This window comes from Rosa chinensis, chromosome 2 (genome assembly GCF_002994745.2).
Source record: "Rosa chinensis cultivar Old Blush chromosome 2, RchiOBHm-V2, whole genome shotgun sequence".
Lineage (NCBI taxonomy): Eukaryota > Viridiplantae > Streptophyta > Magnoliopsida > Rosales > Rosaceae > Rosa > Rosa chinensis.
In genome coordinates this window covers 22415815-22427102 of record NC_037089.1, presented here as the reverse complement: position 1 = coordinate 22427102, position 11288 = coordinate 22415815, and the positions used below count along the sequence as shown (strand labels likewise).

Genomic DNA, 11288 nt, shown 5'->3' with positions numbered 1-11288 from the left:
AAATACCATCCCCGCCCGTACCCGATTTCAGAATTTGAATACTGGGGATCCCCATCCCCGTTACCCGATTTCACCCAAATTTCTCTCCATTAGGGTCGAATGCCCGATGGGTACCCTACCCGATGGAGATTTTTGTCATCTCTAACCAAATCGGCTGTCGAAGAAACATCTATTTAAATTATTTAAAAAAAAAAAAATCGAGGTGATATTGACAAAGCTTGGTATTCTTCATCTTAGAAGAACGAGGGAGTCTGCTACTCTGCCGGGTGTTTGGTACTCTTCTTCAGGGTGTGTGATTTATCATTCCAAAAGATCTTTCCCATTCTAAAGTTCTGATGTTAATCTGTTCACATTCCATTTTCCACAGCTTTTCAAGTTCTTGAACAACAGTTGTTCAAGTATTGTTGCTCTCTACTTTCGGTCCTAATTGCTAGCAATATATAATGTGATCGAAGGCAATTTTCACTGCTCTGAAAGACTGAAACTGAAGATCGATAACCTATCTCTCGCAATCGGGGGACCGGAACTTTCAGGGGAAGGGAAGTTTTCGAAATCCTAGGTTTATTCCATGCACCTTAGAGCATTATATAAGTTGCAATTTCATTGCAATGCATCATAATTACTCAAGGTCTCAAAACTGATATTTACGGTATGTGATGCCCATATTTTTTTTATATCGTGAAAACGTGATGTAGCAATGAGAATCCATATATTATTATCAACAAGAAGCTTCTAGAGTGAAACTCACACAAAATATGAATCTGCCACATGGATCCTTATTTAGGTAAACGACATTTAGCAACACACTTACAACTAAAATCCAAGAGCTAGAAATTATTGTTGACTCGATAGCGATCTGGTTTAAGGAAGTTATCTGTTTTGTGAACCGGTCAAATCTGTCAGCAGCAGTGCGGCTGATGACATCGATCGATTACGACTACTGCAGGCATTTTGTTTATTTCCTTTTACTTTTGATGATACCAATTTTTGGTTCTTTCCCCTTTGCTTGGTCTATGTCGATAACTGTACCTGGAAGTTTTGAAGGCTGTCGTACTGATATCGTTATCATTAAACAAGTGTATTTATGAAAGCTTCAGGAGAGTTGAATCATTGACTACTTTGTTGCACCTAACATGCATGATATTGAAAATTATATACGTTGACTACCTTTGGATTACACAAAAAGGTAACACTGAATTCAAAATGTACAATTGCTTTGCTCTTCACCTAGCTAGTCTTTCTTGAATGCATGTCAAGCATGATTAATTGATTTACATGTAAATTTCAGTTTTGAATTTTGATCATTTCTTCATATTATATAGATAAAAATGTTTGGAAATGGACAGAAAATCAAAAGCCTAGGAGTTCAGTACGGATGATAAAAATTGTGGAATTCAAACACAAAGACGACCAAAACTGATATCGAGCAGAACTCAGAAAACCAAAAAATGGAATTGACCTTTATCTTGTTAGGCCGAAAATTATGACCTCGTCCATTGTTCAATTAAGTCCTAGGAGTACGACCTGGTCCGTTATCCATAAACTAATGCTTGAAGAGGACAGTTTATTTGCTTGTATTGTAGCATATGTCAATTCCAAATCTAACCGTTTTGCCTGCTCAAGAAGATTGATAGCATGATGTGCGCGGCCAAACCACCCCACAACTCATCACCATGAGCTCCACCACTGATCCCAAGAAACTTCACATAGCCTTGTTTCCATGGCTAGCCTTTGGTCACATAATACCATTTCTTGAGGTTGCAAAGTGCATAGCTCGAAGAGGGCATAAGGTTTCCTTCATCTCCACCCCAAGAAACATCCAACGCCTCCCCAAAATTCCTACAAACTTAACCCCTTTGATAAATTTAGTCCAACTCCCACTTCCACAGGTCGAAAACCTCCCAGAAAACGCAGAAGCCAGCATGGATGTCCCATACCACATTATCCCATACCTCAAGCTAGCACATGATGGACTTGAAGCTGGTATTTCTGAATTCCTAGAATCTCATACTCCAGATTGGATTATTCATGATTATTCCCCTCACTGGTTGCCCCCAATAGCTACTAAGCTAGGCATATCACGAGCCTATTTCAGCACCCTCAACGCTGCCACTGTATGCTTCTTGGGGCCAACAGCACCTGATGTAAAAGATCGCTATGCTCCTCGAACACGGCCAGAAGATTTCACTGTCCCGCCCGAGTGGGTTCCTTTTCGTAATTCCAAATTGGCTTTTAAGCCTTTCGAATCCAAGAAAATTTTCGAGGCTACTGTACAAAACCCTTCTGGCTTTTCGGATTCGTTACGCTTGGAGTTCACGACCAAAGATTGTGAACTCTATTTAGTTCGAAGTTGCAAAGAGATCGAGGGTGAGTGGCTGGATTTGGCTCAGGATATTCTTCCAGCACCTTTAGTGCTTCCGGTGGGGTTGTTGCCACCAATAGTAGAGCAATCTGATGAAGACAAGGAGGATAAGAGCTGGTCTATAATTGATGACTGGTTGAACAAGCAAGAGAAGGGGACTGCTGTCTATGTTGCGTTAGGAACTGAAGTGAATCCAAGTCAAGAAGACTTCACAGAATTGGCTCTGGGATTGGAACTTTCTGGGTTGCCTTTCTTTTGGGTATTGAGGAAATTACCAAGTGGTTCAGGGGATGGTAACTTGGAGATCAAGCTACCAGATGGCCTTGAAGATCGAACCGAGGGACGGGGGCTTGTTTGGAGAACTTGGGCACCTCAGCCCAAAATCTTGGCTCACAAGTCAATTGGCGGTTTCTTGACTCACTGCGGTTGGAGTTCACTCATAGAGGGACTCTATTATGGACATCCTCTTATGATGTTTCCATTCTTATATGACCAAGGGCTAAATGCTAGGCTTTGGGACAAGAAGGTTGGAATTGAGGTACCAAGAGACGAACAGAGTGGATCGTTTACGAGGGATTCGGTGGCCAACTCACTGAAATTAGTTATGGTGGATAAGGATGGGATGGCTTATAGGGATGGGGCTAAGGAATTTAGTGCAACATTCAGAGACAGAGAGCTTCAAGAAAGATACTTGGACACATGCTTAGACTATTTAGAAAAACACTAGCCTCATGACCTTGCGAAACAACTGTTATTATTGAAAACAGAAAAAACGTGAAAACTTTGTTGCACCAACTTCTTCAACTTTTTTCTATTAATCTATGTTATTTGGTTTTTCGTTTTACCATAATAATCTTTTTGAATGATTCCTAATAAGTTCTTATTTTTTATTCAGAAATGCATTACAGGCAACTCACATTTGGTGTCGCTTTTTGACACAAAAAATCTTGCCTTGACTTTATAGATAGATAGATAGATAAGGGAGCAAAAGAGTTTGATCAATAAATTAGAGTTGTGTTAGTTAATAAAGAGAACATTAGAGAGAGCACAGAGAAATTGATTACATGCGTATCTTCATTCCATCTCATTATATATTCTTTTCATTACTTCAAAACTTTTCTATTTACATTATGGGTTTGTCTATAGCATATTAATGTCGATATTATTAAGTAGATATAGAAGTAGACTGGCTTGATTTGTTGATAGACTAACTCAACCTGATCTTGAGCTCATCCACAACTGTAGGAAGCTAGTCGATCTAGTGTTGTAGAAAGTTAGTTTTCTTGATGTACAAATATGTTGATATATATAATAGACTTTTCCTTATATTAGAAGAAGACTTTTCCTTATATATAGTTTTTAAGGGACTATGAGGGACAAATGAATCTGACTGCTGAAAATAAATGCACTATCACCGCCACCAAATTCATCATCTTTTCTATTTACCCATTCTATTTCATATACATAAAGCTTCACAATTCCACCATTTCACCACTTGATTATTTCTATATCTCATATTCCATCATCCATCTTTGAAGAAGAAGGAGAGGATTCTAGCATCACTTGAGGAATCATCATCACCATGACAAAACTTCCATGAGTTCATCTACACCATCCTCAATTTGATCATCACTAGTCACTTCTCTATCCCTTCTTTTTAGTTTGATGCTCATAAACATGTTGGAGCTTATGTATTTGATTATGAGTGAGTAGTTAGTTTCACTACTACAAAAATCAAATCAGACGACACCTCTCAGACGACGCTATGCAATTATCTGTCGTGTGATTGAATTTTTTTTTTTTTCAAACGTCGTTTTTTGTAAGAGCGACTAGTCTGATAGGAACTTAGAAATTAGTTCAGAAGATATTTAAGATAAAAACTGTTGTGTGTCCCTTAAAAAAATTGAGCGCCAAGTTTCTCACCATGTAAGTGGTGCTAAACCCCATATGAAACCCCAAATTTTGTCCAACATGTATTGATCATACGATGAGAAATGATATAACTGTGGTCTGATCAAAAGTTTGACAGAAATGAGGGAGATTTCCCACCACCATTTTTCTCCAACTCCCCAAAAGTCAGGAGTTATATTGATATGAGACAAACCCCAAATTTAAATGGCTACATTCAGAGCATTCTTACACAAATCTGTTGTGTGAGTCCTTGTCCAACTTAATAGGGCCTCACAAACCTAGCTGAAACCCTAGCACTTAAGCAAAAAAAAATAACAAAACTGACCCAAAACCAAAACCCCCTCTCGACAGCGCCTCACTCTCGACCTCACCTCACTCTCAAGTCTCAACAGACCCAAAACCAAAACCCTCATTCTCTCTCTAACCAATCTCATCTCTCTGCGTGAGATTGTTGACCGCGAATGGGATTGAGCTGGTGAAGTTGTTAGAACTGAGATCAAGCCAATTTCCTTGGAGGGAAGCACTATTGGCGAAATCTGCGAAGACTCAGAACTCGGAGCTGACTCAGCCGGCCGAGCGTGTTGGGTGGAATCAGACCCACAAGCCCAACACCGGGAAGGTGAAGCGAGTACACATACAGCTGGTTCCCGTCGTTGTCAGAGCTCCAGGTTTGAAGAAGCTGAGCTATGGCGAGATTACGGCATTCAGTTCGAGTACTTGGGAAGATAAGGGTTCATGCCTCTGGTCATTGACAGTTTGACACGGGTCATTCAGGTAATCTAGGTTTAGTTGTGTACTTGGTGTTTATTCAAAAGGACTCAATTCACACCTCTCCATTTACCGTAGCTCTGCCTCTCTCTCTCTCTTGATGCCGAGGTCCTTTCTGAGTTATCTGTGGTAGACTTGTAGGGCTCCAACATCGTTTTCAGATTTGTGGCTAGGCTCCTCTAAATCTTTATCCGTTTCGCACTCTCTCTATTAGAGTTGGATCTAGAGATACTTCGCATTGTTTTCAGATCTGTGGTAAGCACTTTGTGAAACATCTTTGTTTGGATTTGACGTTTTCTATGTTTCATGTACTAAAAGCATAGCTCGCTCGATTCAGTTGCCTCAAACCTTAGTCTCCTTGCAGCAACTTCTGGAATAGTGAAACCTTGGAACTCGCCTTCTGCTAAAATTCTTTGCTCTTCTTCTCTCATTCTTGTTCCACTTTTCAATTTCTTCACGTCCTTGCAGTCATGGGTACCTCTGATTTTGCAGAAATGGTTAGGATTTGTTCAATTTAATTTTTTTTTTTTTTTTGTGATGCTAATCTTGAAATATGGTAGGATTTCTTAGGTATCTCTCGATGCTCAAGAGACTTGCCACTGGATACAAGAATAAGGTGTGGAGAAAGAAGCTAAAGTAAGATTCTTTCATTGTTCTTGTGGTTGATCAAATATGCTTCTGCACTTTTCTAATTTTGTAGCTCCAGGTCTTCTATTGCTTTTCATGTCTTGTAAACATCCTCTAATTCACATATTTCACTATGACATAAAAAATGGAGGACTTTGAGATTTCAAACCACTGAGCTTCTCTCTATTTTGCTTCAATACCAGAAATCTACTTTCTTTTGGTAAGAACTTCTATTTTCAGTTAAATTCCATCTCTTAAAGCTATTCAAGGTTGTAATGGAATGCACTTTTGATTATTACATTTTGGTAAACCCATTAGGATGGATAGGACTGGAAAAGATCAAAGATCAGTTACTGCACTCCATGTGTTTGATGTTATGCCTCAAACACAACACCCAAGCTGAACCAGTTGGCTGTTCCATGATTTTCGAAAAATCTATACTCCTTGTTTTACTCTCAGTTTTTGATAGCTTAAAGTAGACTCTTCAATGGTCATTTTGAGCTTTGTTTCACAAAAAACGGAGTTAAATTGAGTTACTTGTGCTATTTTGAAGTTGCTGCACTGTTTCAGGATTTCTGCAGAATCAGCGTTTAAGCTATAGATTCCTGTTTGACCCTTCATTTGAACTTCGATTTGCATGAAACTTTGCAAAATAGGAGCTTTGCATGTCTACTTCAAATCTGGAAAGTTTTGCTTGAAATCACTGAAAGACTAATTGTTGGTGAAATTTTCTTTCTTGTTACCAGTTTTCTGAAATTTTCTCAAACTTGCAGCTTATTGTTGCAAGCAATTGATTTGAGAACCTTTACACTTATTTTTCTGTCCTCGATCTTTAGTGAGTCAAATTAGACATGCAAAGCATGCCCTGAAACTTGACTTCAGTTTGAAAGGTTTAGAAAAGGTTTTGTCTTTGTTCAAAAGTGACTACAAACCAGTGTTTTCTATGCATTCTGATCAAAACATTCTGATCAATGTTTTCTTTTCAGAATAAGCCCACACATGGAGAAGCTCTAGCTATTCCTCAGTGTCTAATTGAGTGATTTATTCTAAGGGAGACATGTTATTAGGACTGATGGTGGGTTACAAGTTCATAATAGGTTTTTCAGTTTCTTTAATCGAACCAAGGCTTTGAACCTAATTATTGTACACAATCTTTATGAGCATGGCTTGTATATTTTCTAGTTATTTATAGTTGCTGAACCTATTTATTTACCTTGGTTTATTTTTCATCACCTATTGTATTGCAAAGAATTTGAATTTTGTTGTCTAATGACATGAACTGTATGACGCAGTGGCTGATGTTTTCCTGTGGAAGGATAAGAAGCTATCAGGAGGTTGATAATTGCACAATGTTAGTCTTAATTAGTTTTGTTAGTTTAGCAAGATTGATACCTGCATATACTGAAAGTATCAGCAATTCAGCATTGCAGCAGCTCATCTCAAGAGAAACAAATCTGCTCCAAAGTCAAGTGAGTCCCTTTCTTTCCAAAAGATAATGTACCATGCAGTTTTCATGTAATAGCTTTAATATCGATGAAATTGTTTGTCAAGGAGGAAAGTGAAAATACATAACTATTACTTGAAACGTTTGAAAGCTCTGATAATATGGCTCTACATAATCTCAGTTTAAGCCTTCTTCTATTTCAGTTGGTCAGCTTTAATATCCAATTGCTCCATTGTAGGCCAAAGATTCATTGCAAATTTTATTTGTACTGATAGTCATTGGAGGAAGTAAACCCACTATGTTTCATTAGTTGTAAAAATTTCTACTGGTTGAGTATGCATATGTCAATAATGAAAACATAAGAACATTCATTGCAATAAGGTCCTAATAGCGGGTTTGATTGGTCCTACTTCGCTTTTTTTTTGGTTCGATCTCAACGCCTGTAGAACCGTTTTTCTTATTAGCGGGTCCGAATGTGATTGAATCCGAGGAGCAAATTTTCCGGATGGCCAAGCACATAAAGATTATTGCGACAAAGTATGCTTCTTTTCTTTGGAACTCTGAGACACTAGCTCAAGAAAATGAGTTTGGTTAATTTTTATTTTGGTATAAAAGATGATGGGGTTGAAGAAAATAGGCTTCAATATATAGGTTCTATGGAGTAGAAGGTCATGTCTCTCTATTTGTTTTATCTGGTTTCATACGAGTTGCATTTTCAGTTAGAGTGTTTTTTATAATCTTAGTTTTAAGAGCAAGGAGAAGGTCAAACTCGACCAATTATTCTAACGCTTAAGGGAGAACTCTGTCCTCTCCAGTTTGATTATATTGAGAAAAGTAAGAAAAGTAAAGAGATTACTATGTATCTTCTATGTGCTAACATAAGAGTGTATTCATAATCTATCTTGATGGTTTTTGCTAAGATAGACAATCTATTTTCCAATATTATAGAGTTGGATTGCCACTGGTGTTCAAGTCAAGCTTTGACAAAGCTAACCGTACAACCTCAAAATCATTCCGGGGCCCTGGCATGGTTGAAGGGTTAAAGGTGATAAACTGATAGGCAGCGTTTGTTGTCATTCATTTTAAGATACAACTTGCATTTTTTGCTATGCAAATAAACATAGAGAATATGCTAGATATCAGTAAATTCATATAGATTATTAGCTACAATTGGATTTTGAGGCTTCGAATTCAGTATCCATGATCAGTTTCCCATCATGGTTTGTTCATGTGTTATTGCCCTTTAAAGTTCTCTCATGACATTTAGTGATCTATTTAAGCTTGTAATAGCTCAGCTGCAATACTACCAAGACATACAAAAATCATGGCCAAATTTTTCTGAAGTAGATTTTCTCTTGTTATAGTAACTGGATACGTACATTTAATTATCTACAGAGATCGTAAATTTATTATTTTATTTTTCTGGTGTGATCACTTCTCTTGATTTTACCCTTTTACTTTCAGATCCTTAAGAAGGTTAAAATAGCTTTTGACCTCCCTATAGTTACAAATGTACACGAGTTTATACAGGTGAGCTCGCATCCTTGTTCATCTTTTAGATTCCCATGTTCAGCAAGCAAAATTCGCACTGATCATAAGTTGTTTCTCACATTTATCAATGTTGTTTTCTTTTCCTAGTGCGAAGAAGTTGGCAAATTAAGTTGCAGATATCATTCAGATTCCTGCATTTTTATGCCGTCAGGTTAAGTTTATATTGAACCCTGTGTACTTTATCGTGCTCCACCTGCTTTGACGCTCTCTGGTTTTGCTATTGCATGCTCTTTCCACACTTTTTGTCTTTTCAATTTCTATTTCAATTCCTTGTCTTTCGCTCCAACTCTTACATTTGATTCAATTAGTTCATAATTCTATGCCTTACCTCTTGCTTCTTGGGGTCCTACACTTCAATCCTTTGTCTGTTGTCAGTTAATGTAAGCTTTTCATGCGTAGCCACTTTTATGCTCAGCACGTGTATATGTCACTCCTCTATGCAGTAATTTGCTTTTGATTTGCTTCTCAAAAGTGTAAAATTTTCTAATTGTGATTGTTATTCATTGTCCCTCTGTTCCACTAGAAGAGTTGGACAATCCTTGGTTGCTAAAACTGGAGCTCTCTCTGCCAAAAGTTACTCTCTGAAGGTGTGCTAATGGCTCTTTGTGTTTCGAATCATAAAGTTATAACATTGTCAAGTTTCCAAGTAATGGGTTATAACTTTGTTAGTATTATCTGCTACTGTTGATCTAGGATTACCTATTACTTTATTTCTTTAGTGATTGGTACTGTTGATTGAAAAACATTCATCTTATTGTTGTTACTTCTTTGGAACAGACTCGCTCAGCTGTATGGTAGACTTAGCAGGAAAAGATGGCATTGCGAAGGTTGGGTGTCAGGAAGTGTTTATATGCAATAAAGCAAGGTTTTGTTCCAATGAGGCCATGAGAGCAGCAAAGCTTGCAAAGCTAGACTCCTTAAGTAAATTTCTGGATGTATATTGCTAGGAGAGTACTATTAGACGTACTCCTTTCGTGTATAAAAGATTAGCTTTGCACAATCTATTTTGATGCATGATGTAGATTATAACATTTTCTATATATTGATCAGTTACTGTTAATTTGGTCATTTTTGATTCCTCTTCCGATCCAGCATATATAATGCATTGAATCATTCTTTTAGTACAACAATAACCACACAAAACTGTCATATGTACACAATATTTACAATAGCCACAAAATTAAAATTGTCGTCTGAATGCAAAACAGATCACAGATGCTATGAAAAAACTGCTGCGTGAATAACAGTCACACAACGGTTATAAAAAAAAAACGACTTCTAAATCACAATCATACAACGGGTTCTTAAGTTGCCCGTTGTCTGAGTAATGTTCACATAATAGTTAATGCTGTCGACATGGATGCCGAGTTCTTCAGACGACGGTTCTCTAAATCATGTTTCATCAGACGTCAGCGAGATATACGACAGTTAGCTCCGTATCAGACGACAGTTTTTAGCCGTCGTCTGATTCAATTTTTGTACTAGTGTTTGTTGGGGCTAGGGTTGAAAGCCCGAGCCAATCTTGTATGACTTTGATGTAAATATTATGTTTGATGCACTTTTCTTTAACACCTTAACATGCTAGTTCAAGAGTTGAATGTTTATGCTTAAACTTAATCAATTTGGGTATGAATATTTGCCATAACATGAGAAATAATTAAGGTTTAATTAATCTTGGTTGTTTGAAGCATGATAGCATATCATATGTGCATGTTAAGGTTGTGAACTACAATCACTTCACTACTAGCATAAGCCTCATAGGACACTGTTATTTTTCTGTATCTTTTGCTCTAGAGGATATGGATAACCGTATCTAAAACTCATTAGATATGGTGTAGCCACGGAAAGTAAAAGGGTGTTCTCTATTGCAGGCTCCACTAACCAAAAGCCACGCTTATGACTATGGTGTGTCCATTTTTTCTTTTTTTAATATTGCATTAGTTTTATTTTCTTTTCCTTTTTCTTTTTTCATTTTTCCATTCTTCCTTTTTTATTTTTTTTATTTTTCCTTTTTTATTGCTTGTCTCCAGATTTTGTTTTTTGGTATTAATTTCATATTTAGCAAACATTATTCACCGTATTTTTGTGTATTTTTTTATACTTGATACAAAATGCACAAAATATATACTGCAGAGAGTTTTCAATCGCCAATTCTAGAAAATCACATCCTCTCATTCCCTCCTCTCCTTTCTTCTATTGCAAGGACTGATCAAGCAACCAAAACTGATAGCAACGAACGAGAGATCAAAAACTGATACACAAAGTCTTTCAATTTTCTCCCCGTACATTAGAACCTCTTAATCTCGATCATAAGATATTTGATCGTTGATCACTGCCGATGCTTGTCTTGCACTTCGATATTAACATTGCTGATGTTTCTGTACATTCAACATAGATCAATCCAATTTGAAGTGAATAATTGGCTCAAAATCGTTTATAATTATTTTTCATATCTGAAGATGGCTAACTCAATTTGAGTTTGAGTTTGTTCCAATACCTGTTGATGAAGGAGATTCCATAATTCCTTTTGAGTAAAACGAGTGAAGCCAGGCTTGCTTTTCTCTGCAAAACAAAAACAAAAAGAAACTTCAGTAAGCAAAAAGAATAGATTGAAAGAAGAAGAAA

General features: G+C 37.1%; 2 protein-coding genes across 47 annotated transcripts; both read left to right on the top strand.

The window, feature by feature from the left end:
- The first annotated feature begins 1595 nt into the window (after positions 1-1595).
- LOC112189500 (putative UDP-rhamnose:rhamnosyltransferase 1) lies at positions 1596-3212 on the top strand. Its single transcript, XM_024328841.2, has one exon. It carries the CDS (start codon positions 1674-1676, stop codon positions 3087-3089), a length of 1416 nt encoding a protein of 471 aa, XP_024184609.1. The 5' UTR covers positions 1596-1673; the 3' UTR covers positions 3090-3212.
- A 1351-nt stretch (positions 3213-4563) lies between these two features.
- Positions 4564-9741, top strand: LOC112185892 (2-dehydro-3-deoxyphosphooctonate aldolase). Of its 46 annotated transcripts, none has more exons than XM_040515359.1 (11): positions 4564-5047; positions 5183-5296; positions 5406-5538; positions 5612-5677; positions 6655-6743; positions 6961-7002; positions 7091-7137; positions 8061-8157; positions 8577-8642; positions 8751-8814; positions 9441-9741. In XM_040515359.1, the coding sequence occupies exons 5-11, from the start codon at positions 6726-6728 to the stop codon at positions 9608-9610; spliced, it is 504 nt and encodes a 167-aa protein (XP_040371293.1). In that variant the 5' UTR covers positions 4564-5047; positions 5183-5296; positions 5406-5538; positions 5612-5677; positions 6655-6725; the 3' UTR covers positions 9611-9741. The 46 variants fall into 46 exon arrangements, 27 of the variants coding, with proteins under 27 accessions (XP_040371293.1, XP_040371289.1, XP_040371291.1 ...); XM_040515355.1 differs by having other exon boundaries at positions 5379-5538; XM_040515357.1 differs by having other exon boundaries at positions 5175-5296.
- Positions 9742-11288: the final 1547 nt, after the last annotated feature.